Raw genomic sequence first — 26,328 nt, 5'->3', positions numbered from 1 at the left:
TGAGCTTTCCAGTGCTTCTGGTCTTCTTTCGAAAAAAGGTAGATCAAAGAAAAAAGGACAGAAATACAGCTTAAATTTTTTGTACCGTGGGGGTGCTTTCCTTTTTGCTTCTGCACTTCTGGCTGCACTTTTGTTGCAGATAGACTTTCTTTTTCTTTTTCTTTTTTTTTCTTTTGAGAGAAAGAGGGAGAGAGAGGAAGAGGGAGAGAGAATCTTAAGCAGGCTCCATGCCAGTGCAGAACCTGATGTGGGGCTCAATTTTACCACCATGAGATCATGACCTGAGACAAAAATCAAGAGTCAGAAGCTTAACTGACTGAGCCCCCCAGGTGCCTTCCAAATAGACATTTTCTAAACACTTAGAAACATTGTAGAAATACAATGCCTTTTGGAGAACTGATAAATAGTCTAAGGTTATCAGACCTTAAACAAGTTCTCTCTGGGCTAAAGTTCATAGCTTTACCCAATATATGTCAAATCCTTTTGATTTCCAGGTTTCTTCCTTCCAAATTCCTAATTAAAAGACACACTGATTTTTTTCTTTTCTTTTTTAAATGTTTATTTATTTTGGAGAGAGAGTGAATCACGCTGACAGCAGAGAGCCAGATGAGGGGTTTGAACTCATGAACCGTGAGATCAGGACCTGAGCTAAAGTCAGATGCTTAACCAACTGAGCCATCCAGATGCCCTAACACTGATTTTTTTTTTTTTTTTCTTCTGATTACGCTCTTTAAATCTACTTTGCTGTTGGCATGACATTCTACATTTCAAAAGCAGGTAACTTTTCTGAAAATGATGCACAAAGTAACCTGGGGGGGTGGGTGGGAAATGTGGACCTCTGAAGATAATTTCTGTCCTTCTGAGGGCCCTGGCTTTAGGATGCAATCCATCTGAATGGTGCACCTGCAGTTCTATAGTGCACAACTGGTAACTGCCTATGGCAGCCTTGGTCCCACCAATAAATCAGGAGGATATGATTCATACCAGAGTTTTAGGATTTGGGATACTTATCTTTGTTTGGTTTCATTTTTTATTTCTGCTTCTCTGCATGTAGAACCCTTAAGCTCCTGCTATTTAACACCAAAAAAGTGCTACATTTACTTAAAAAGGGGAGTAAGTCACAATTGAAATGCTCCTAGAAATACCTTAGCAGAGAATTGAGAATATCACCAAAAAAGCATGCCCTCATTAGCAAAGAGTACTTAAAACACTTAATGTTGTATTTGGCTATATTTTAAACTTGGTTATCTCAAGAAAACTTTTTTCATTTATATGGTTAAAAGTAGAATTCAAAATTTAATTTAGAAGCTTGAATTTTTACAGACAAGAAGCATCCTTTATATATTACAGTAACAATAAGCCACTTAAAATAGCTAGTTCTGGATTATCTCTCTATGACCACTAATTGATCACTGAGATGGAAAATTACTTCTGGCTTTCTGAATGATGCAACTAGATCACAGTTTTATAGTTTTTATTAGAAAAACCCTCTACAAAAAAGATTTAGATGCTGCTTTCAGAAAGTGTGATTTTTAAAAGCTCATAAAACAAAATATGAAAAATAAAAGGCTCATTTGCTAGAGTTAAAAATTTGTTGGAATAATAACAAAATGGCAAGAAATGTCTTTAATACTTAAATTATGAAGAATTTTAGGGGCACCTGGGTGGCTCAGTTGGTTACGTGTTTGATTCGATCTCAGCTCAGGTCATGATCTCATGGTTCGTGAGACTGAGCCTTGCTTCAGGCTCTGTGCTGACAGAGTGGAGCCTGCTTGGGATTCTCTCTCTCCTTCGCTCTCTGCCCCTCCCCCACTCGTGCTTGCTCTCACTCTCGTGCTCTCTCTCAAAATAAATAAACTTTAAAAAAAAAAAAGAATTTTAACTAGGGTGCCTGGTGGCTTAGTCAGTTAAGCACATGGCTCTTGATTTCAGCTCAGGTCATGATCTCATACCTCATGAGATTGAGCCCCATATCAGGCTCCACACTGACAATGCTGAGCCTGCTTGAGATTCTCTCTCTTCCTCTCTCTTTCTGCCCCTCCCCTGCTCACCCTCACTTGCTCTCTCCCAAAATAAATAAACTTAAAAAAAAAAAAAGGAATTTTAACAAGATATAATATCTCTATGATCATCACAACTCCTTTAAAAAATTTTTTTTATTATGTTTATTTACTTTTGAGATGAAGAGAGAGACAGAACACAAGTGGAGGAGGGGCAGAGAGAGAGGGAGACACAGAATCAGAAGCAGACTCCAGGCTCTGAGCTGTCAGCACAGAGCCCAACGTGGGGCTCCTACTCACAAACTGCGAGATCATGACCTGAGCCAAAGTTGGATGCTTAACCGACTGAGCCACCCAGGCGTCCCTTTCATAATTCCTTTTTATGTCTCGAGAAAGATCATGAACTCAGCCGAAACCAAGAGTCTCACCCTTAACCAACTGAATCACCCAGGCACCCCGGGAAGTCACAGATTCTTAATATGTAATTTCTATTGATTAAGCACTGCAAATTACAATAGTTCATGTCTATCTTTTTGAAAGATATCCAAGAAAATATTTTACGAAAACATGAGGATTAAGAATCTCTTCTCAAATATAAGAAACCAAATAGATAAGAATTTTAACAGGCTGTTTCTTTCCTTACTTACCATTTGCATTCCTATGATCCAGGCAGCAAAAATTAAAAATAAATAACAAATAAAACCTGTTATCTTATTTAATAATTTCTTTACTCAAACAGTCTTTCCCTTAAAGTAACTTCACAAATAATTAGCAGATGACAGTGTTTTCTCAAGATATAAATGACCAGTATCACAAAAACACCTCTGTTCTCTGTTGAAGTAAATAACACTAACACTGACTTTGTAGTTATTCTTTTGTTGTGGATGCCTAGCTTAAAACCATGGCTTATCTCTGCATCTGTACCAATAATCCAAAGATTCTACTACCTAAATCTCAGAGACTATTTTTATTTCTAGCTCAGTAGACTCTGAAGCCAAAAAATGGTGTTAGGACTTCAAATCCAAATCCTTTGTTGCCATCTCCAAGATTCAAAATTAGCATGAACATCACTAATGCTGAATCCCCTATTCTTATAGAATTATCTGGGTCAGATTTTAAATGAAGGAATTTAGGAATGCAGACAAGGAGTCAGCAAACTTTTCCTGAAATGGGCCAGAGAGTAGATATTTTTGGTCTCTCTTACAACTATATAACTCTGCCACTGTGACATGAAAGCAGTTATAGACAGTATGTAAATGTTTGGGTATGGCTGTGTTACAAAAAAACTTTATTAAAAAAAAAAAAAAGAGTCAGATGTGGCTATGGGCCACAGTTTGCTGATTTCTGATACAGACTACTAAGTTCAATAAAACATTGTAGAGGGATAAAGGGGGTCTTTGAAAAGAGAGGAAAAAAATAAGAAGTAGGAACACAGTCATGAGACTACTGGTATGGTCAGCAATCCCTCAAATCAAAGGCATTAATTTTCACTTAATTTCTCTACTACTTGCAACCTAATATGCTCTATATATTTGAGATCTTTCATGTTAAAGTCGAGTTAGAAATAAACAGACCTCTGTATTCCCCGGAGTACGGAGAAAGTGCTGCAAATACGCTCCAAGAGTTGGGTTCAATGTGACAACCAGAGAAAGCTGAATCTCATGTTCACACAAATCAAAGTATGCTGAACTGGGTTAAGCCGAGAACTTTCATTTCCAGTGTAAGAAAACCTTTATTTGACTCCAAATATGATGTATGCTTATCTCATACAGATGATTTTTGTATAAAAATAAAGTGATTACTTACAATCATGGGAAGTTTTCGACTATCCCGATATAGGTTCGTATAACCAACATAGAGCAGAAGGGCAGCTAAGCAGTACAGGAAGACAAAGACTGCAAATGTAACGTAGAATTGTGCAGAAGAAGAGTAATCTCCAATAAGGACATAATTTTTCCAATTTATATCACACACGTTTGCATCTGGAATTGCATCAAATGATGCTTCATTCAACCTATTAAAAAAAAGGCTCAAATAAATTTGTGAATTATTCAGATTCTCCCAACAAAGACAGAAATACATAGGCAGAATATTGAAATGACATTTCAAAAACACTCCCAAAATGTATCACAAAAATGTATTTTCCTTTGGGGAAGAAGAGAGGAAAATTCAAATATTTAAATTAAAAACTTCCTAAGAAATGTACCTAAATTACAAATTATGCCTGGTCATTGGTTTATGATAGACTGAATACAGACTGAATTAAACACTTCACACTCAGACACTATCTTCCTGCAATACAAATTTAGCAGATTAAGAGAGCTAATAGAAAACAGTTTGCAATTTGAGACATGATACACCACTACAGGAGGCAGAGTCTGTGTAACTGGCACCAGGAGAGCCAATTATGATTCACATTTTAACCCTAGATTAATTAGCTGCTAACTTTAGATTGCTTTTACATTTCCTTATCTATAAACTGCAAAAGCATTTATCACTAAAGATGCCGTAACAGTTCCTCATATAGCAGCTTTATAAGAGAAGAGTTGGGAGATGGAGAGACAATGATTGATGACCAGGCCCTTGCTATTTGACCTATTTTTAGTGTAAGGTTTTATTTAATCATCAAAACAACTTTACAAGGTAAGATTCCAACTCAATGGATAGAAATCTTGAGTCTTAGAAATGTCAAGTAAGTAGTAAACGGAAGATTTACACCATGGTTTAAACATAAGACGTATTCAATAAACACTTTCAACAGAAGAATTCACAACAAAATATTAATTTTACTTGGAGAGTAAGAAAATAAAGAAACATAGAAACTCCTCACTTTACATTGAGTACGTGTCTTAAAATTATATAAAGAATACTATTATTTAGGAATTGCAAATACATGAAAAATTCGGAATTTTCTTAAGTTGTGTTTGCTTCTCACACAAAGGTGACGGAGCAATCTATCGTGGGATGACAGAGTAAAATGTCAAGGGAAGGTCATATAAAAGTTTCTAAATGCTTACTCTCATTTTCTATACTTCATCACAGGCCAGGAAGACAGTTTGCAAACAGGCACTGGTCTATGTACCACAGCCTGTGTAGCAATGATCACCACTTACAAACGAAGCAGGCGTGCAATTTCAAATTTTGTACTCCCCAAGATCAATAAATTGCTGGAAACCTTAAAGAATCAACATGAAGTAAAAAGAGCTGTTAACCATAAAAACAAACAAATATCTTACCTGAATGGATAGGCAAAAGCAGCTGTAATCGTTTTATTTTCATTACCTTTATGACAAGTCAGTTGAATTTCTGTTTTGCCCTTAAAACCTCCACAGGTGGCAAAAGCAAAGATAGAAGCAATCTATACAAAGTGAGACCAAAAAAAGGGGAAGAAGCATTACTGTACCCAAAACATGGGTCATTAAAACTTTAAATATGTTGATTATTAGAAACTGGCTCACTAGCATTCCAGAAATTCTTCATTACAAATTAAATATAGACAGGGAAAAACATTTAAAAAGTTTATTTGCAACTGTCAACAAGAAGTTAGTACACCAGCCCATATAATTCTTTTGCTCCTACTTCAGTGTACCTACTAAACATTAGTATGAAATTCAGAGGAAGTTGTATTTTAGAATCAAAATCAAAAGGGGTGAATTGGAGGCATTTTTATTTGGAACCTAATGGTAACTGTAAAGCCAAGAGAGTGGTAAGCGACGAGGAGATGCTATTTCATCAGCTTGTACGACTTCATTTTTGAGTATTTCCAGGTCTCAAAAAGTTCTTGGAAATTTGTTTTCCTGATCATGCATATACTTACAAGAAGGTAATGATGCTCTGTCCAATGCTATACATAACAGGAAAAAACTGGAAGCATCCTAAATGCTGATATGGAATCAAATAAACTGTAATTCATTCACAAGACAGAACATTATGCAGTCATTAAAATGTTGGGGAATATTCAATGATACTGAAAAATAATCACTACATATAAAGTAGGTTTATGGGGTGCCTGGTTGGCTCAGTTAGTAAAATGTGTGACTCTTGATCTTGGGGTAGTGAATCTGAGCCCAAAAAGTTTGTCTGCACATGCACTGTGCATGTGTCTACACCTATGCATATTATACAAACTACAAAAACATACATCAAAATTTTAACAGTGGTTACTTCTTTAAAAAAAATTTTTTTTTCTTAAACATTTATTCATTTTTGAGAGACAGAGAGAGACAGAGTGCGAGTGGGGTGGGGACAGAGAGAGAGGGAGACACAGAATCAGAAGTAGGCTTCAGGCTCTGAGCTGTCAGCACAGAGCCCGACACGGGGCTCGAACTCACGAACTGTGAGATCATAACCTGAGCCGAAGTCGGATGTTTAACCGACTGAGCCACCCAGGTGCCCCTACAGTGGTCACTTCTGAAGAGAAGATAAAAATAATTCCTTTTTCTGTTTGAAGCTTCTAAATTTTCTACAAAACAAATAACCCATATATGGTGTAGTGGCCAAAAGTTCAATCCGTCAGCAAATTCTGATGGCTCTATTTAAAAAACGTATTTGGAATGTGATCACAGCATCCTGATCTAAACCACCGTTACTACCTCTTGCCTGAATTATACTCTAACAGCCTTCTAAATAATCCTCCTGCTTCTGTCCTTGTCTCTCCTTCAGTCTACTGGCAATATATCAACCAGGGTGATCTTTTAAAAATACAAGGCAGAAAACTTTATCCTTTGTTCAAAACTGTCCAGTGGCTTCTGAGTTCTCTCTGAATAAAAACCAAAGTTCATTTAATGGTCTACAAGATCCTTTCCTCCCTTAATAATTCTGATCACATGTGGCTACTTTTCCCCTTGCCAAATCTCTCTACACAAAACGGTCTCCGTGCTATTCCTTAACGATAAGGGGTAAACTCCTCCTACAGAGCCTTTGCACTGGCTATTCTCTCTGCCTGGAATATATGGTTCACTTCCTACTGACAGCTCCCGGTTCTGCTATGACTTCATGAGAGACGTCTTTCCTAACCACACTATATCAAGCGAGAATGTCCCAACCCACGCTACTTATTCCCTTTATTCACGCTGCTTTATTTTTCTGCCATTGTAATTACCATTGCCTGATAGTACTTAAGTATTTGTCCATTTTTCACTAGAATATAAACTCAAAGAGGGCAGAGACCTTGTTTTACTCAAGGTGACACTCATCTAGCAAATAGCTAAAATTCAGGGCAGAAGCCTACACTGTTAAACACTGATATAATGCCTCTCACGGATTAATACAGGGCCTACAACCAGGTCATAACCAGGATCATAACTATCAAGAGATTTCTTCTTTTCTGTAAAAAAGATACATGAAAAGAAATCTGGTTACAGATAGGAAAAGTCTGAGGTAATGTCCAACAGAGAGTTTGGAGTCTTCCGTTAAGAGTTCACAGGTTAAGACAGAAAAATGGATACTCTCTACCCATAAATGTACATGAATACAGACTGAAAGCAGAAGACCAGAAAACTGGGCATATAACCATTTAGGATTATAAAAAAGAAACAGGATATACAAATTTAACCAATGGAACAATAAAGAGGCCAGAAAGAGACTTGTGTGTAACTAGATAAATTATATCTAACAAAGCTGGCGCTGCAGATCACCAAGGAAAGGAGTGTGGTGGTTTTAAAGATATGTCCACAAACTCTGATACTCCTCCCTCAAGAGGTAAAGATTAATTTTCTTCCCTTTAAATGTGGACTGGACATAGTAACTTGCTTCTAGTAAACTGAATATGGTAGAAGGAATGGGATGTCAAATAATGGAATGGGAAGTAATAAAGAGTCTACAATTTCTGTCTTCCGTTCTCACTCTCTTGAATCATTGGTTCTGGGGGAAGCCAGCAGCCATGCTGGAAGGATTCTTAGGCAACTTAGAGACTCTTGTGATGAGGAACCAAGGACTATCAGCAACCAGGTAAGCGACGCTGGAAGTGTGTCACCTGAGGCTTGCCGACAGCCACGTGAGTGGGCTGGACACTTGAGAGAACTCAACCCTAGCCAACAGCTTGACTGCAACCTGGGAGACCCTAAGCTGGAATCCCCCAGACTAAGCCACTCTCAGGTTCCTGACCCACAGAAATTATGAGATAATAAATGTCTGCGGTTTTAAGTGCTACGGTGGGTAGCAACAGACAACTAATATAAAGGAGGACTTCAATAAATGGTCCGGATGGGCTAAAGACAAATGTAAAATGTAAAATTCCCCTTAAAAATTTTAAAGATAATATAAAAGAACATCTGTGACCAGAGAGAAAAAAAAAGTTCTTAAGATTAAAAACCACACACTAACCATTAAAGATTGTTAAATTCAACTACAGAAAAAGAAAGTTTTGAAATCAAAAGTCAGCTCCGAATGTAAAACAAGCTACAAACCAGGTGAAAGTATTTGCAATAATGTCACAAAGCATTAGGATCAACCAGTACACAGATCTAAGAGAAATTCTTACCCATGTGTACTACAGGACATGCACAACAATGTTCACGGCGACACTGCTTACATATCAAAATACATATAAAGAGTGGAAGCAACAGGAAAAGGGATGAAATAAAGTATCAAGTTATAATGGAAAGTTTAATAGCAATAAAAATATATGAACTATAGCTGTCCATGTCAATATGGATGAATCCTAGAAACCTAACGCTGAATGGGGGGAAAAGTTGCCTAAGATTTCACACAGTATGATGCCATTCTTTTAAAAGCTTTCGTTACTTGTCTACACCACTCCTGCCACTATTTTTGTTCAGGCCCGCACTGTTTTTCACAGGGACTAACCCAACAGACACTTCCTCTCATTTCTATCTCTTCCGTAGCATGGGCTCGTGTGCCTCTCGAGCACTTTAAAAATGGCTTGTCTGGGGGTGGCTCAGCCAGTGAAGCGTCTGACTCTGATTTCGGCTCAGGTCATGATCTCACAGTTCCTGAGTTTGAGCCCTGCATCAGGCTCTGCGCTGACAGTGTGGAGCCTCCTTGGGATTCTCTCTCCCTCCCTCTTCCTGTGCCCCTCCCCAGCTCGCGCCCTCTCACTCAAAACAGTAAACTGAAAATAAATAAACAAGCAAATAAACAAACGAAAAATAAAAATGGCTTTCCCAATTAAGACAGCTATAAGTGTAAATTAGACAATGAATTACAAAGATTTAGCATAAAAAGGTAAAATAGTTCATCGTTGTTTATATTGATTAGTTACTGAAAATATTTGGCTTTATAAATAAAATATATTTTTAAAATTAATTTCAGCTGTTTCTTTTCACTATTTTAGTGTGGCTAGTAGCACACTTAAAATTATTATGTGGCTTGCATTTGTAGTTTGCATCGTGCTTCTACTGGACAGGTGCTTTAGAGCGATGTCACGCTGATCTGAAATAAAGATCTGGTCATGTTACTCCCCTGTTTAAAGGCATTTTCTTAATGGCTCTCCAGAACTAAATTTAAGAAAAGAAAAAAGCCCAAACTCTTAATTTGGCCTAAGAGGCATGTCTGAGATAGCCTCGACCTCATCTTCTAGGTTTATAGGCTCTATTTCCCTGCCAGGTACTGTTAAGACTCTGTTACACTGTACTACTACCACCCCTGAAACCCGTCATGTATTTATTTCACCTGCCAGGAATTGTCTCACCCCTAAATCTGTTCTCTGACAAGCTCACCTTTAAAGCCCTACCCAATTTCTTATGGTAGAACTATTCAGTCTCCTGGGCCACCAAGACTTCATTAGCTCGACTATAGGCACTTTTCTTGTGTCTTGCCTTATTTAAAAACCCAAAACAAAAATAGTAAGAACTAGTTTCTCATTAAATACAAAAGTTAGTAAATAAATGGCATACTGTACTAAAGCTGACCGCTCTTAACCCTATTGCCTTTTCCTGTCCCTTGGCTGACTGTCACGTCTGTGCATTTGGTCTTACTCAGGATTTTTGGTGCCCACCCAGCAGAAGGTCTGGCACATAGCACATGCTCATTAAATAACTGCTTAATTAAAGGAAAAAATCGATTTCCAATAATCTACAAATAAAACATTTTAAGTCTTACATAACCATCATTTCAAAGCTGTATTTTTGTTATAAGGATAAATGTCATGTTTGCAATTCCGGTCTTTATCTTACAGGAAAAAAAGGACAAGATACACACTTTATTAGATAAAGTACAAAACAACCTGAAGATAAATTATATGACAATCTCACTTCTCTCTATATTCTACTGCTGTTCTGATTTAGATTCAAAATTATATACTAGCAGCCCATGACGAAACCTGGCCTGCAGATACTTCTGCAGAATTCATAAAAAAAGGTGAATTTGTTGTATTTTAATAACAGCATACGGCACATAAAAATTTGGATTTCCTGCTTTGCCTTACTGTGGGGAAAATATGGCAGCATCAGACCGATATCCCATAAAGCAACAACCACGTGGAACTGAGTGACAGATGACACATTAAGAACCTGTGTTTTTTCCAGGCTGCTGCCACTCTCTACTGTTCCAACAATCCTCAGGATGCATGTCAGTTACCAGGAATCAATGAGATTATATACTATTGTTTTTCCTCCAGACAGCTTGTCCTACTTGCTCACTCTGGAAGGGTGGTTCCCATGTGCACTTCAGTCTGCACCCCTAGTCTAAATGAGGGGTACTGGAATGCTGATTTCTACTTCCTTACCACTTATAAAACTCATTTTCCCATTCCTCTCTATCCCATGAAGAACGGCTAAAACTGCTGACATGAAAACCCATCTGTAGAGAAACTAGCGAGAATCTAGGGACAGGATGACAGCAAGCTTCTCTTCAGGTCAAAAGGCTCCACATTCATTATGACAGCCTCAAGCTGCCAAAGACACAACACCACTTAATTCTCTGCCCACCAGACTGGTACTAGACACATGGCAGATCCTTCACTGAGGTTTGTAACTTTGGAGTGAACTTTCAGCCTGTCCTCTAGAACAGGACTCTCCAAAACAGACTGCAGTGGTCGATTAATCGGTATACCGGAAGAAAATATTTGAACTTCTACTTATATTTACTTTTAGACTTAAACACAGAATTACAATTTTATTGAAATTAATATAACCCTGAAACCCATGCTGGATCTGTAGGTCCGAGTCGCATGCCAGTACAGTATGTTAGGTATCCTGAAGGTGAGAGGAGTCCCACCATGCGAGGGCAGTGATGCCTTCACCTATTCTTTCCCTTCTAGTGTTCATGTAGCACAAGGTGAGGATGCCTGGCTAAGTGGATTTATGGAATCGATTATAGAATTTTAACCAAACCAACCTTCACAAAAATAGACCAGTAGTAGCTTAAAAACATCTTCATATAAATTACAGACTAATGACACAAAAATTCATGTCCAAAAGAGAAAATAGAAGCATTAACCCCTTGTATGAGCTATATTCATCAGCTACATTCCAAGGTAAAAATAGATTCTACTTAATCAGATCACAAGAAGATCACTACACACACACACACACACCCACACCCCCCCCACACACACACACATCCAAAACAAGGATTTAAAAATATGAATGACATAATATGCCTTCAGATACTGATAAAGTAAAATATGCATCTAAGTTATAGATGCACACTCGGACTTCATGCACAAAATTTTACAGATAGGAATTCATGACAAAAATAAGTTTGGAGACCCCTGGTATTTTCAAGGAGTTATTTATAGCCTGTAAGCAGAGTGCCAGTCCTAGACTTATTTCTAGACCTTGCTCAGCTCACTGAGGCTTCTATTGGGAACACTGGTACTCATCTATGTATGGGTGTTTTTTACAAATTTCTAGTTGCAGGGTCCTGACTGCTACTTGGTTTCATCATTAATCTGATGTCATCTACTTAAACTTCTTTCTGTCCAAAGTTCAGTCTAAGAAAATGCTATAACTGAAATCTTCAGAAATAGACCTAAAAAAAAAAAGAAATAGACCTAAAAGTATATTGTATATGAGTATCATGTATATCATGTTTGCCTTTACAGTCAGTACAATTAGATGCCTAGCACCAAAGTATTGATTTTTATGAGTTAAAGTCTTGATGCATTTACTAAAAACATTCCTTTTTAAAAAGTTTTGTTACCGATGCTGCCATTTCAGTTTATTCCCACTGTACACCGAGGAGTGAAGCCAGTTACACTCTTCTTAAGATGTCCATCTGCTTGTAAAGTACAATCATAGAAAGTTCTAAACAGCCTGCTAGTACAGTTCTATAACCCTTAAGAATCTGGATCATGAGAAGTATACTGGAGTTCCTGGTGAAATAAACAGAAATCTTTTGCTAACTCCTAACTATTATATGTTGAAAATATCTTTCATTGCCATGAGTTTACAGAACAAAAACAACAAAAAGCCAGTTTTACTTAAGAATGTCTTTGATGAAGCAGCAAAAATTGTAATTTTGATTAAATCCCCACCAACCCTTGAATCTTCTTAATATTCTGTTTGATGAAATAGGATGTGCAAACACTTTAACTACACATTATGGTTGTCTCCAGGAAAGCATTTAAATAACTGAGTTATATGCTGAACTAGTTGGGATTTTTTTCATGAAATACCATTTTTACCTGAAAGACAAAAAAAGTCATTCAGACATTGCTACCTGGCAGTTATTTTTCTCAAAAATGAAGTGAGCCTTTTACTTCAAGGAAAACTGGTAGTATTTGTTGCCATAGGTGTAATTCAAACTTTCAAGTGACTTATTACTGTGTTTTAAAATAAATAAACGTTCCCTTAAAAGCCTCTGCTTGAATTTGTGATGTGGCAAATATCAATAGACACAAAAGCGCTTTGAGGTCCTCAATATTTAGGAGCATAAAGGGGTTCTGAGACCAAAGTTTATGAGAACCATTGTATTAGAGGACTGCTCTGTTCTCTTAATTTTCCCTTTTACATTTTAGCAGAGTGCTATTTGTATGTGTGGAGTGAATGCGTTATGTGTGTTTGTGTATTCTCAAAGCACTTAGAGCATACATACGTTGTGACAATGACATTCGATCTACCCTTCAAGGCTTCTCATGGTAAATAAGTGAGAATCAGGTAGAACAAACAGAGAACAGAGACATAGGGGTGAGTCTGTAAGTCTATGAACAAGCTTTAAGTGCAGAGTCTCCTGCTGGGCATAAAACGTTATTTGAAATCCTTTTTCCCTTTCTATAATAGGGTGAGGGGAGTGAACACAAATGGCAAGGCTAGGAGAAAGGGAAGTTTCCTGAAAGGTAGTCTCTTACCAACAGATAGCCTAAAAATGTAAAAATTAAGCAAATGGATGAGGCAGCAGTCTATATATGCCCCGTCCCCCACACTGTGCAATACAAGTAATTTGTATTTTCTAGGGTGCTTCTCTGTGCTATTTTTGAACCATTAAGTTAGGATAAAACATGGCCACTGTTTGCGAAAATTTTATAATTTACTTAAGATGGCTAAATTTTAAGTATTTTACATAAACTATTGTGTGTATTTGAAAGTTTGTTGTTTAAACAAATTGATATACGCAACTTAAAGAATTATAGATTTTCGTATTTACTGCTTTTCACACTAATTTTCTTGGATCATAATTTGTCCCCAAGTAATGTTTTTAAGTGTCTTTTGAGTTTGCTCGTTAATTGTATGTATAAAATCAGAAAAAAACATTCAAACTTGATAAAAGAATCAAGAACATTTTACTTTCAACTCCTAACATTTTATTATAAACATACATCTAACAAACAAGAAAAAAATTCACTTCAGATAACTTAGGCTTTTGTGTTTAAGCCTGAAATTTTTGGTAATCCATTTATTAATTTATTGAAAGACCAGTTAGAAACACAAAGGTAAGTTAGCAAAATGACTAAGAACAGACTGTCATAGGTGATCAGAAGATTAAATGAGAAAATACAGGTAAAACCCTGGCACATACAGGTATACTCAATAAATATCTGTTAACATCTAGAATACATTTGACCACCACAGACAAAAATATTGAGAGATGGTTAATAATTCTAAAATTCAACTTAGTGTATAATTCCTTATATACTCCCCAAATAGTATCTCTTCTACAATTTTGTGTGTGTGAACTAGGAAAGCACATTACTTAGATTCATTAAGAGCTAAATATTTGTTCAGCGTTCACCTGTGCAAGTTAGCAGCAACAAAGTCCAACACAAAGTGTTTAATATTTTTAAATTTTAATAAAATAATTTCAATGAAAAACTTTTGTCTAAGTATTAGGGATATTTGACTTTAAAGTAAGAACCAAATTAAAATTTACCAGAGAAATATTAAATACTTTAAAAAGCTGCTTTGATAAAATTAATCTTTGACTTTACTTCTGTGTTCTACTTCTACACATGGGGCATTTATTCTTACTTAAATTTTATATTGTCACTTTGATAGGCTTCTAAAGGCAGGAAAACAGCAGACAAGTGAAAAGCATATGATACATCATTTCTAAAGTTTAAATATGGGTGGCTTAGTTGGTTAAGCGTCCGACTTCGGCTCAGGTCATGATCTCACAGTTTGTTCATTCCAGCCCCCAAGTCCGGCACTGTGCTGACAGCTAGGAGCCTGGAGTTTGCTTCAGATTCTGTGTTTCCCTCTCTCTGTCCCTCTCCCACTCATGCTCTCTGTCTCTCTCTCTCAAAAATAAATAAACATTAAAAAAAATTAAAATATGTGATAGAGAATTTAGTGATCTTGAAGGACCAGGAGATATAAATGTCTGTCATATGGGCTCAGTTCTCTCCACTGTCTGGGTCTACCGTCTTCCTAGAAACACAGCATCTCAGTCCTGAGAAACCTTCTAAGAACTGTTCAAGTACATTATAATTGTTCACATATTTATTAATTCAATTGTTCCAATAGCCATATGAAGTACTGCTATTCCCAGAGAAGTGCAACAAAAATTCAACTTTTACCGAGTACATATCACATGAAGAGAACTACAATGACATTGCTGGTCACTGTTACTAGGTGCCAGAGGTAGATTAGAAAAAAAAGGAGGGAAGAGAAGGGATATAACACGGTGGCTGCCGTTTAGAAACAAAGTGCAAATGCTTCTGCTCTGGTGATTTTATTTTTATTCTGTCAGTAAATATTTACTGGGCATCTAACCCCTTGAAAGTTACACTTCATCAGGTTATATCTTAGTCTAACATCTTCCAGAACCTTGCTAGAGATAAGCTAATTTAGGGAATTATTCTTTTAGTCTTAGGGATGGAAATCAACTTTAAACTTTTTAAACTTTAAACTTTAGATTTGTTTATAATCATTATTTATTGACTGCTTTTAGAGGTAACCAGCCACACCTCAATCAATGCTTTATGAAACTTGAACAATTCATTCAAAACAAATTTAAAAATTCCTACTATGGGCCCTTGTCTAGAACTTTATCATTCATTTCCTCTCTGCCTCTGTTTTTTAAGCTCCAACAGTTCTATTCACAAGTCTCTTCTCTCAAGCCCACAAACACATTCAGTCCTTCCCATCTTCAGAATGGGTTACCACCAAATCTCTTCACCTTCAAGGTCAAATAGTGGTTCACTTTCACTGTCTTCACTTTCTTACCATATATCCATTTGACCTAGGACCATCTGGTTTCTGAATTTACTGACACCACTCTTGTAAAGCCACCAACAGCCTCCTGCTTACCAAAACCAAGGTATGCATTTTAGTCCATATTTCACTTAACCTCTTTCTTGCACCTCTTGATATTGTTAGAATAGTAATCTTTTCTTGAGATTCTAACAGTGAGGCCAAGATGTTATTTTTCTCCATGTTCTTAATCATTTCTTCTCTTCTTTGCTGGCAGATATCTGCTGAATCTCCAGCCCATTCTTACCTTTCAAACTCTATATCCATATAGCTAACTGCTTAAAGGATACTCCGTTTATATAATCTAGAAACCACAAACTCAATATACCTAAAAGTATACTGCGCTCCAACCAAAAATTTGCTCCTTCTCCTTAGTGATCTTAGACAGGGTACCGTTACCAACTGTGTCAGAAATTTGGCAGTTATCTTCGAGTCCTCCCTCTTCTTCACCCTCCCTCCAAATACATTTTAATGTCTCCCTTCCTTCCATTATTACCTTTCTAATCCACTTTCTACATTACAAATGAGAATTTCTAAAGAGCGAATCTATTCACTTGTTTAAAACCCTTCAATTGAGTCCCCATTCCAAATGGCAGAAATTCTGGGCTTAAATGGAAGCTATCCAATAAACATCTTCAAATTCTGTACCCCACAAATATCCATTTTCCTAAAGAAAGGACCCAGATCATCAAAGATTAACCCTTATAAGATTGGCCTATAGGATTGGCCCATAGGATACACTCCTAACTCTGTAAGCCCTATAAACCTTTCAGAATCATCTAAAACCACACCCTCTTCAGTACCATTTCAGCCAACCCCAACTACTTTAAGTTCTCAAATAGGGCTATGCTGCTTCAACTTTTCACACCACTGAACATATCTCCCCTTGCTTGGAAAGCCACTCCCCACATCCTCACCAAGTGAACAAGTACCCATCCTTCAAGTGTTCTTTCATCTATGACATCCCCCCTAGTTCCTCCAAGCAACTGATTTCTTTCTTTCACGTACTACACTTTGCCTATACTTTTATTAAAGTATTTATCAGGTTATCTTGTGTAATATGTTGTTCAAACTGAAAGCAGTTATTTCCTTAAAAAGCTTAAACAGGATATATTTTTCAAAATATATCAGACCTATGAGCACTAATACACTTATCACTAATGCTTTAAAATATTAAGGAAAAAAGTTATGTCTGTTTGGTTTAAAAAAAGACTGACAAATAATGCAAGCACAAATATAAACAAGTGCCCCATTTATCGAGTGAAAACTTTAATTATAAATTTATAGCCGTCAATGAGAGAAGACTTTTTCTTAACCTTTATATTTGATTAGCCCAATTAAACATGATTTTCCTCCTGCAATTTCAAATTTTTATATACTCAAATATTTTTCTTTCTTTTTAAATCTGGACCTAGGTTTACAGAACCCTAAGTGTGTGTGTGTATTTATGTCTTTAAAGTAGACATTTGTGTGAAATCAGCACCATTTCACTCTTCAGAGGACAAGTAAAACTTTGGAGGAAAAGTAGGAAACTTTTTGAAAATCAGCTTGAGTACCCATTACATATTTTGAGTTTCTGTGTTACTCTAAAAAACATCCTCAGTAAGTTATTCAACATAGGAATCTGGAAGTTCTTACTCTTCACCAGTGTATCACTAAAATATAAGGTTAAAGAATTACGGATGTAAAATGTTGCTGGCTATAAAAACAACTTGGCTGCAGTGGCTAGATGCCAGCTGCCTATTAATCCAGGCCTGAAAATCAGCACTGAAACATGTACTACGCCACGAAATCAGAATCAAATGTGCAGAGCCTGATGTATTCGCTAACTCCTCCAAGTGACTGATCAGTGCCAAGGTCGAATTAATAAATCTCCTTTGATGTTAATGACTGAGAATGTTCCCAGGAAAGAACTAAGAGGTGACCGCCGGATGTCACTTGGAAGTACCTAAAACAAACTTGAGAGCGATTCCTAGCCTGTGTTTGAGTGGTACGGACTGACTGGACCCGTTTTGTAGAAGACCTTCTCCCCCACCTCCGTCTGCTGCCCTGATCCACAGTTTATTTTTATCCATTTTTAACTTGGAGCCATCTCAAAAGCAAACTAAGAACCGATTGCTCGTCCAATCACTTCGAGAAGGCACAACCAGCTTTCGACGGAGCGCGGCCTGCAGTCAGCACCGGGCAGAAATGCACGGGCTGGCCCTTTCCACCGGACACGCAGAAGGCAGCGCCGGCCGGGGCGCGACTCCGACCCACCAGGTTTCGGTTAGACCGCAACAGGAAGTTTTCTTTTCCCTTGCGGGAAGCAGCGCAACCAGAAAAATATGAACTCCGACTCCCTCGGGAGCACCCAAGGGTGAGCTTCGGTGTGGGAGGGCGGCTTCGCCCGGGACCCAGGCGGCCGAGGGACTCGTGACTCGACGCGGACTGCGGCGTCCCCGCCCCGCGCAGGCCCAGCCCGCGGTCCCCGTCCCCTCCCCGCCGTCCCGTCCCGTCCCTCCCGGGGGCGGTGGGCGGCCTCGGGGCCCGCGCAGACCCGGCCGCCCCGGCTCTCGCTCCCGCTCCCGGGGCCCCTCGCCTCCCAGCCGAGGGCGCTGGCCTGGCCAGAGCGGGCGCGGGCACGGTCACAGCGGCGCGGTTCCAGGCCTCGCCGGAGCGGGCTGCACTCACCCACTCGAGGACCTTGATGAAGCCGAGCGGCTCCTTGAGCGGGTTGAGGTTGAGCTGGAAGGAGGACATCCTCTGAGGGAAGGAGGGAGAGAGAGTCAGGACCGCGGGTCGGAGGAGGAGGGGGACCGACAAGACCGAGGAGCCGGGCGGCGAGGAAGAGCAGGCGGGGCGGGCTCTGGGAGGCGGGCCCGGGAGGCCACGGGGCGGGGCGGCGGCGGTTGAGCCGCTGGCGGAGGCGCTGAGGCGGAGACGGAAGAGAGGCGGCCGCGGGAGGCGAGGGGTGGGCTGGGGCTGGGTAGGGGAGGTGCCTCCCCGGGCCCCACCTGGCCGAGCCGGCTGATCCGCTGGCGAACCAAGTAAATGTTGGACGCCATGCTGCGTACGCCGCGCCCCCTTCTCTGATGACCAGCCCCCGGCGCTCCGTCTCCTCCCGCGCATGTGCGCGCCTCCTTGCCGCACCCCCACCCTCCGCACCTGCGCAGCACGGTCCGCTGCCGTGAGCCGAGCCTTGGCGCGGGGTTCTCAGACTCCCACCCTCCTCGGCCGCAGCCTTCTTCCAGCGGCTTCTGTTCACAGTTCCCGATTTATAGATGGATTTTCAGTTCCCAGTTTATAGATGAATTTATAAAATTTTGACACAGACGTAAGAAACGTTTCAAGGCTATTAGGGGACTTCTGTTAAAATGGTGGAAAGTTGTTGCAGAACAACTCAGGAGCGTGATTCATCAAACATTCTTACGGAAATGGAGTTTATTGTGAAAATTATCATTGGAGTCAGGTTTGAAGGTTGTAGGAGAAAGGTTTTACCGAATTCAAAAAGACGTGGCCGGACGGGCTCCTCCTGGCTCACCTGCCCACCTCCTACCTTGTAAGACAAGTCTTCCACTTGGGGTGCGCTAGGTGTCCTACGGAAGGCTAAGTCCTGCTCCTGCTTCAAGATCCTGCTTAAGAGATGCTTTGAGCTCGGCACCCAGCTTTTGAAGCCCCTAAGTAGTGATATGCTTAGCGGCTTCCCCAATATCTTGCAGTTCTTGGAGAGCTGGAATGGTGGCCTGTGCTACATGTGGTAAGATGGTTAACACAGTAAATAAGAAAGCACAATAGGGTCCCGGTACCAACTTCCAAGTACTTACCTATGAATTAGGTTCCTTGCCATTGAAGTTATTCTGGGAGGGTTTGACAACTGTTATTGAACATCTTTCTAAGTGCACCTGAGACCACTATAAATGGTAGTCCAGGTCTTCCTGCTGCTAGTTTTGTTGTTGTTGTTTTTCTTTTCTTTTCGTTTTTACATTAAAAAATGTTTATTTTCGAGAGACAGAGCGTGAGCGGGGGAGGGGCAGAGAGAGGGAAACACAGAATCAGAAGCAGGCTCCAGGCTCTGAGCTGTCTTGAACCCACAAACCTTGAGATCATGACCTGAGCTGAAATCAGCGGACTGAGCCACCCAGGCGCCCTTGTTGTTTTTCTTTTCTACTGTTTCTGCACCTTTTCTCCTGGCACTCACTCAGTTATTGTAGCTCCAAGGTAGTAATCTCGTTACTGACTTTCTTGATGCTCTACTCTTTGTATTCTCTTTAGTCCATATTTCTAATTTTTTATTCCTGTTTTGTTGAGGCACTTAGAAGTGGGTTGTGGATAGTAAGTAGTGGGTGGGCACCCTGGGGATGGGTTGTGGATAGCAGTGCTTTTTGACTTGGACTTCATATTCACAAAGATTCAATGTTAGATTAGACTCTGGTATTTCCGAATGAGCTATACACCGACAGATCGGAATGATGTTCACTTTGCGACTTTATTAACTTTAAAACTTTTAAATACACTCTTAATTTACAAACCCAGTTTTGGCATTTCTTTTTCTTTCTTTCTTTCTTTTTGAAGGTCTAAGGAATTAGATTGGCCAGACTCTTTTTCAGCTTCTGAGAAGCTTGATTTTGGGTTTCCTCTTTTCTGCCCCTTCTTGCATCCTCTCCTGCTTCTTGTTCAAACCTGACATGGAGGGCACAGAAAACCTTTAGTGCTAGAGTCCCCACCTTGAACTTGAGAAATTCTCTTCCTTGGCTGTGTGCCACTAGGGGCGCCTGGGTGCATCGGACTTTGGCTCAGGTTATGATCTAGTGGTTCCCAAGTTCAAGCCCCATCTTGGGCTCTGTGTGGGCAGCTCAGAGCCTGGAGCCTGTTTCTGATTCTATGTCTCCCTCTCTGTCTGCCCCTCCCCCACTCGTACTCTGTCTTTCTCTCTCTCTCAAAAACAAATAAATAAATAAACATTAAAAAAAGAAAAGAAAAGAAAAGATAGAGACCATGTAAGGTGAGCAGAAGAACAATATCTGGTCGCTTGTCAGAACTGATTCACAGGATCTGACCCGGCAAAACAAAGCAGGAGTGAACTCCTGCAGTTACTTTGAGTTACAAATAGCTTAGCACCGCTACTGACAGTTCTCTCAGCTCAGAGGAGCTCCCACTTGCCTGAGGAGCTGGTAGCGGCTGGCAGAGCAAGTGAGATCTGATTAGGCAACCAGATAGCTTTATGTAAAGGTTTTTGATCCTAGAAAAACAAGTGTTTAAACAATAGCATCTCATTGAAGGCATAACTGTCTAAAATCTGGGAAGAATGTTCAGATGACTATCACATTGACTGGCAACACTGGTCATTTTCTGATTTGTTCTTCAAATCTAAGCTAAGACTGAGAAGCTCTGGGCACAACGTGTTCCCCTCTCTACCAGGGCTGTTATGGAAAATAATACTTGTAATGCAAAACTGTCCTTTCTGAGGTAGTCATGTTGAGTCCTACCCATGGTACTATAATTATGGCTGAGTTATCGACATAATTTGTCATTATTTTGCTTTCTCTTTGCTGTTTATAAAATGTGTGCCAGGTTATGATACTTGGAATTTAAGGATGTCAAGAGGAGAGAGGGAATCTGTTTTAGGGAAATCATATGGTTGTCTAACCATAACATTCCTTTGTGTTTGTCAATGGTAATACAAAGTTCTGGTCATTGTATTGGGAAGATGAGGCTTTGTAACTCATTCTCAACCCATATTTGTCTCAACCCATATCCTGAAAAGATAGTGTTTATGACTGACGAGTTCAAAACCTGAATTTTGCCAACAAACAGTTCTATTCACTGATGGATTTAACAATCATTTCAGAAAAATGTAAAAACCACTGTAAGTTTATTTAAATTGTGCGATAGATTAACTCAGTGGGCCTAGTAAATTAATCTCAAAATAATTAAACTGAAGTATTTTTAAATTTAATTTTTTTATTTGTTTTTAAAGTGTATTTATTTGAGAGAGAGAGAGAGAGTACACGAGTGGGGAAGAGGCAGAGAGAGAGAGGGACAGAATCCTAAGCAGTCTCCACACTGTCAGCACAGAGCCCAATGTGGGGCGTGATCACACAAATCGTGATCACAAATGACCTGAGCCGAAATCAAGAGTCAGATGCTTAACCAACTAAGCCACCCAGATGCCCCTTAAATTTTAATTTTTTTTTCATGTTTTTATTTATTTTTGAGAGAGAGGGAGACAGAGCACAAGTGGGGGAGGGACAGAGAGAAAGACACAGAATCCAAAGCAGGCTCCAGGCTCTAAGCTGTCAGCACAGAGCCTGACGCGGGGTTCAAACCCATAAACCGTGAGATCATGACGTGGCCGAAGTCAGACACTTAACTGACTGAGCTACCCAGGTACCCCTAACTTTTAAAATAGTTTTAGGGGCACGTGGGTGGCTCAGTCAGGTGAACGTCCGACTTTGGCTCAGGTTGTGATCTCATGGTTCGTGAGTTCGAGCTCCACATCAGGCTCACTGCTGTCAGTGCAGAGCCTGCTTCAGATCTTCTGTCCCCCTGTCCCTCTGCCCCTCCCCCGCATGCATGCACGCACTCTCTCTCAAAAATAAATAAAACATTTAAAAATAAATAAAATAATTTTAGATTTACAGAAAAGTTGCAAAGTAGAGTCCCTATTTATATTTCACCCAGTTTTCCCAGTGTTAACATCTTCTATAACCAAGAGATATGCATCAAAACAAGGATATTAACATTGGTATATTTCTATTAACTAAACTGCAGAATTTTTCAAACCTCACCAGTTGTCCACTAATGTCTTTTTACTACTTCAGGATCCAGTCTAGGGTACCACATTTAATTTAATGAGATCTTTTTGGAAAGGGTGTTCAGGAGTAGAGGGAAATGAATAAGGCAAAATCATTTTCCATTCTGTTGAAAACTGAACAAAATGCACGAGGATTCAGTATATGCAAATTACTTTGACCTCAGTGGTCTGCTGCTCAATGGCTACCTGGGTGTCAGCACCTGCCTTACCTGGCTGGGTTGGCTCCCTTAGGTCTTAGCGTCCCAACTGGTGGCAGTGACCCACAGTGGCATATGGTCAATCCCAGTGAATATGGTGTCTGCTCTCATAGTCCTGGGCTCAACGCCACCCGTTGCACTAAATGCAAGTTTCTGGAGAGCAAGGGAGCAGAGCCGTCTTGCTGCTCTACAGTCCATTAGAGCTGCGATTACAATACAGTGGTTAACAGCAGGACTGTGTTGTCAGACTCCTAGGCTTAAACCCTGACTCTACTTTGTTACTTTCGGCAAGGGGTTGAACCTTCCTAACTCATTTCCATTTTGCAGAGAGGAAGTGAGAGTTGTAGTGAGGTTTAAATTTTCTAATTTTCAGAGATTATATGGAAGAGTGCCTGGTACAGAGTCATTACTTACTAAATGTTACCTGTTATGATCACAGTGTTCCAGAAACCATGGGTGACAGTCTCCCAATCGGGTGGCTTGAGAAACAACCAAGACTCAATGCTAGAGCCAAAGTCATTTAAGGAGATCAAACTTTTACTTATTGACTAGAAGAGGATGAGAGGTCTAAGGAAGACCATTCCATGGATAAAAGGAAAGAAATATGAAACTTGGGAATAGAATTCTAGAAAGCAAAGAAAATGACATTTTTCACTACTGCGGATCCCATGGGGCGGAGATCATGCTGATCCTCTTTGTGAGGGCCCGACTTTAATCTCTTTGTGCCTGAAGTGGGCACAGACCTTATCACCATTTTAAGCCTAGCTCATGTTTAAGCAATGAATAAGCAGGAGAAATGTTATAACTTGTAGAGGTGAATTTTACAATAATAATCACAAGGTCTCTAAAGAGAAAAGGCTTATTGCGTAATAGCTTTTATAACATAACTTGGAACTTGCATAGTGTTTGGCATTTTTCAGAGGCCTTTCATGCTCCCTTTCTTCATGTGACTCTTGAGCTAAAGGAGAGTGTAGGAATTACGATCCACACTTTGTTGAAACGGAAGCTCAGAGCGACGAGAGCATATCAGAAAAGACTTCGTCGTGAAAATGACACGGCACTGAAGCTTGAGAGATGTGGAGGGGGTTCTCCAGGTGGATGGGAGGGGCGTCCAGGTAGAAGTGCGGCAGAAGGTAGGGAATAGTGTTAGAGGAGAGGGGAGTTCTTCTGTGGGACCAAATACCTAAAGAGATCTGATGCTTTGACTGAGGAGAGCAATGTAGAGGCAGGCCTTTATATGCCAGGCTAGGATTTTGGACGATATTCTCTGGCAGTGAGTTGCTTTGAGGCAAGAAGAATAACATGATCAGGTTTCAGTTTAGGAATACCACTCTGGCAATAGTATAAAAGATAAACTCAAAAGATATTTAGTGGATAGGTTCAAGATAGCTATTTTTAAAATTTTTTTTAAGTTTATTTATTTTGAGAGAGAGAGACAGAGCGCACATGCGAGTGGGGGAGGGACAGAGAGAGAGAGAAAGAGAGAACCCCAAGCAGACTCCTCACTGCCAGTGAAGAGCCCCACACAGGGCCTGAACTCATGAAACTCTGAGATCATGACCTGAGCCGAAAGTCGTATGCTTAACCAACTGAGCCACCCAGGCGCCCCTCAAGATAGCTGACATTTTCTAAACCTTGAGGCATGAGATCCCAGGTCCCAGATGGGTGACAACGAGAAGTAGACAGCCAGGTTAGCGCCAGCAGCACAATACTGCCTGCAACAAAAGCACAAGATTCAGGTGCAGAAACCTCTTGTTCCTCCTCTGGCGTTATCAGATCTAGAAATTTTCCTGAAGCATTACCATTTAATTTCCTTTTGTTTACCTCTGTGTAATGGAAGTACAGTATTTGTATAGCATCAACTGAAATATGTTAATTAACATCAATGGAGTACTTCCAACAACAAATCAGGACTTGGGAATGAAGACAAATGTGAAGATGTCATAGGCTGGTCCCAGAATCATATCCAGGATAGAGAGTTCAGCAGGCTGCCTAAGATATGTAGCAGGGTGGATATGGAGATTTAAAAAAAATTTTTTTAATGTTTTATTTATTTTTGAGATAGGGAGAGACAGAGCATGAACAGGGGAGGGTCAGAGAGAGGGAGACACAGAATCTGAAACAGGCTCCAGGCTCTGAGCTGTCGGCACAGAGCCCGACGCGGGGCTCGAACTCACGGACCGTGAGATCATGACCTCAGCCGAAGTCAGACGCTTAACCCACTGAGCCACCCAGGCGCCCCGATATGGAGATTTTAGAATCCAATTTTTAGCCGCTTCTATCATATAAGTGATTATTCAAAGGACTTCTACATTTTATCGTCTCCCTGGAAAGCAGAGTCCCCCAAAGATTTATACAGAGATTTCAAGTTTAATATTGTATTATACCCAGGGATCTCTCATGAAATCTGGTAAGAAACAAAGCAAAATGTCCACTAGTTCTGTATGGATGGTTTGTTTATTTTATTTGCAAGTGCAGAGAACTGACTTCCTGCCGGGGAGAGAACATGGTGTGATAGATCTGGGACAGTAAACTGAGTGGGTGAAATTCTTTGTTCTTAGCATGCTGGTTGGGATAGCTGCGGGACTTAAATTTTCTGTATCTAACAGGAAACCGAAAGAAATGTCCTTCCCTCCTGATTCTGGCCCTATGGATTTGTGTCAGGGCCTCCATGTTCTTCTGCGTGACATTGTAGCATTTATTAAGAGAGAACAGGTTACCACAGGTGACCACTTTCAAAGCTGACCAGTCGTATGTTCAGGAAGCCTGTAATCTTATCAACAACAAAAATCAATTTTCTAACATGATGTGAAGACAGTAAGTAAAGAAATGCCTGAGTGGGAGCTGGCCAGGGAAATTCTGATGCTAACGAAATTTTGGCAATGGAAGTTTGTTTACAATTCTCTTGGAGGCAGAAGAAAGTAGTTTATACAGTAACTTGGTTTCTAGAAAGTTAACTGTAAATGTAATTTTTGCAAATGGAATTTTATTTTAAATATACTTCAGGAGTTAGCCATTTAAAGGATTCTTTTGGAGAACCTCCTTGTGATCATTCTTTATACTTCATAGTTTTGTATTTTTTACTCTTTGCCCATACCATTTTTTTTTTAAAACAACGATCATTTGTAATTTTCTTTTCTTTCTTAAAGAGAGGCTAGGTTTCAGTGAGGAAGGACCCATTTAAAACCTTTTTTCCTTTTAAGTTTATTCATTTCCTTTGGGAGAGAGAGAGAGAGGGAGGGAGAAAACAAGCAGGGGAGGGGCAGAGAGAGAGAGGGAGAGAGAGAATCCTAAGCAGGCTCTGTGCTGCCCCTGTAATTTTCTTACAAGCTGAATAAATTGGTTTTTCCTTTCTGAAACACTTCTTTGATTATTTTTGTTTGTTTTGTTTTTTAGATAAAAGCAAGGTTTTGTTTGTGTTTAAACTCCTCTGCTTTCTTATTTCTCAATTTTTTTTCATTTCCTAGAATGACCGTATGGTAAGAAGTCTAAAGATTTATCTATTTTGATTTTTTTTAATATTTTTATTTAATAAATTTTTTTAGTGTTTTTTAGTGTTTTGAGAGAGAGACAGAGTGTGCGCAGGAGAGGGGCAGAGAGAGGAAGACACAGAATCTGAAGCAGGCTCCAGACTCTGAGCTGTCAGCACAGAGCCTGACGTGGGGCTTTAACTCACGAACCTCAAGATCATGACCTGAGCCAAAGTCAGATGCTTAATCGACTGAGCCACCCAGGTGCCCCAG

The 26,328-nt window shown here is 39.7% G+C and overlaps 1 protein-coding gene and 1 long non-coding RNA gene across 2 annotated transcripts in view; one reads left to right on the top strand and one right to left on the bottom strand.

The window, feature by feature from the left end:
- The window catches only part of SYPL1 (synaptophysin like 1), a 23,182-nt gene extending 4,730 nt beyond the window's left edge, over window positions 1-18,452 (bottom strand). Inside the window, exons 1-3 of the mRNA XM_019451198.2 lie at window positions 18,266-18,452; window positions 5,237-5,358; window positions 3,807-4,014 (exon numbers count right to left, since the gene is read on the bottom strand). Of these exons, the coding sequence (XP_019306743.2) occupies window positions 3,807-4,014; window positions 5,237-5,358; window positions 18,266-18,334 (399 nt within the window). The 5' untranslated portion in view covers window positions 18,335-18,452. The remainder of the gene's footprint in view (window positions 1-3,806; window positions 4,015-5,236; window positions 5,359-18,265) is intronic.
- On the top strand, window positions 16,952-26,328 carry LOC109268087 (uncharacterized). The gene is made up of 2 exons (XR_008420437.1): window positions 16,952-17,951; window positions 26,131-26,328. It is a non-coding gene; the product is annotated as an uncharacterized LOC109268087 (long non-coding RNA).

The sequence above is a fragment of the Panthera pardus genome, unplaced genomic scaffold (genome assembly GCF_024362965.1).
Source record: "Panthera pardus isolate Hobbes unplaced genomic scaffold, ASM2436296v1 HiC_scaffold_8, whole genome shotgun sequence".
NCBI lineage: Eukaryota > Metazoa > Chordata > Mammalia > Carnivora > Felidae > Panthera > Panthera pardus.
This window is presented reverse-complemented; position numbering and strand designations above follow the sequence as displayed.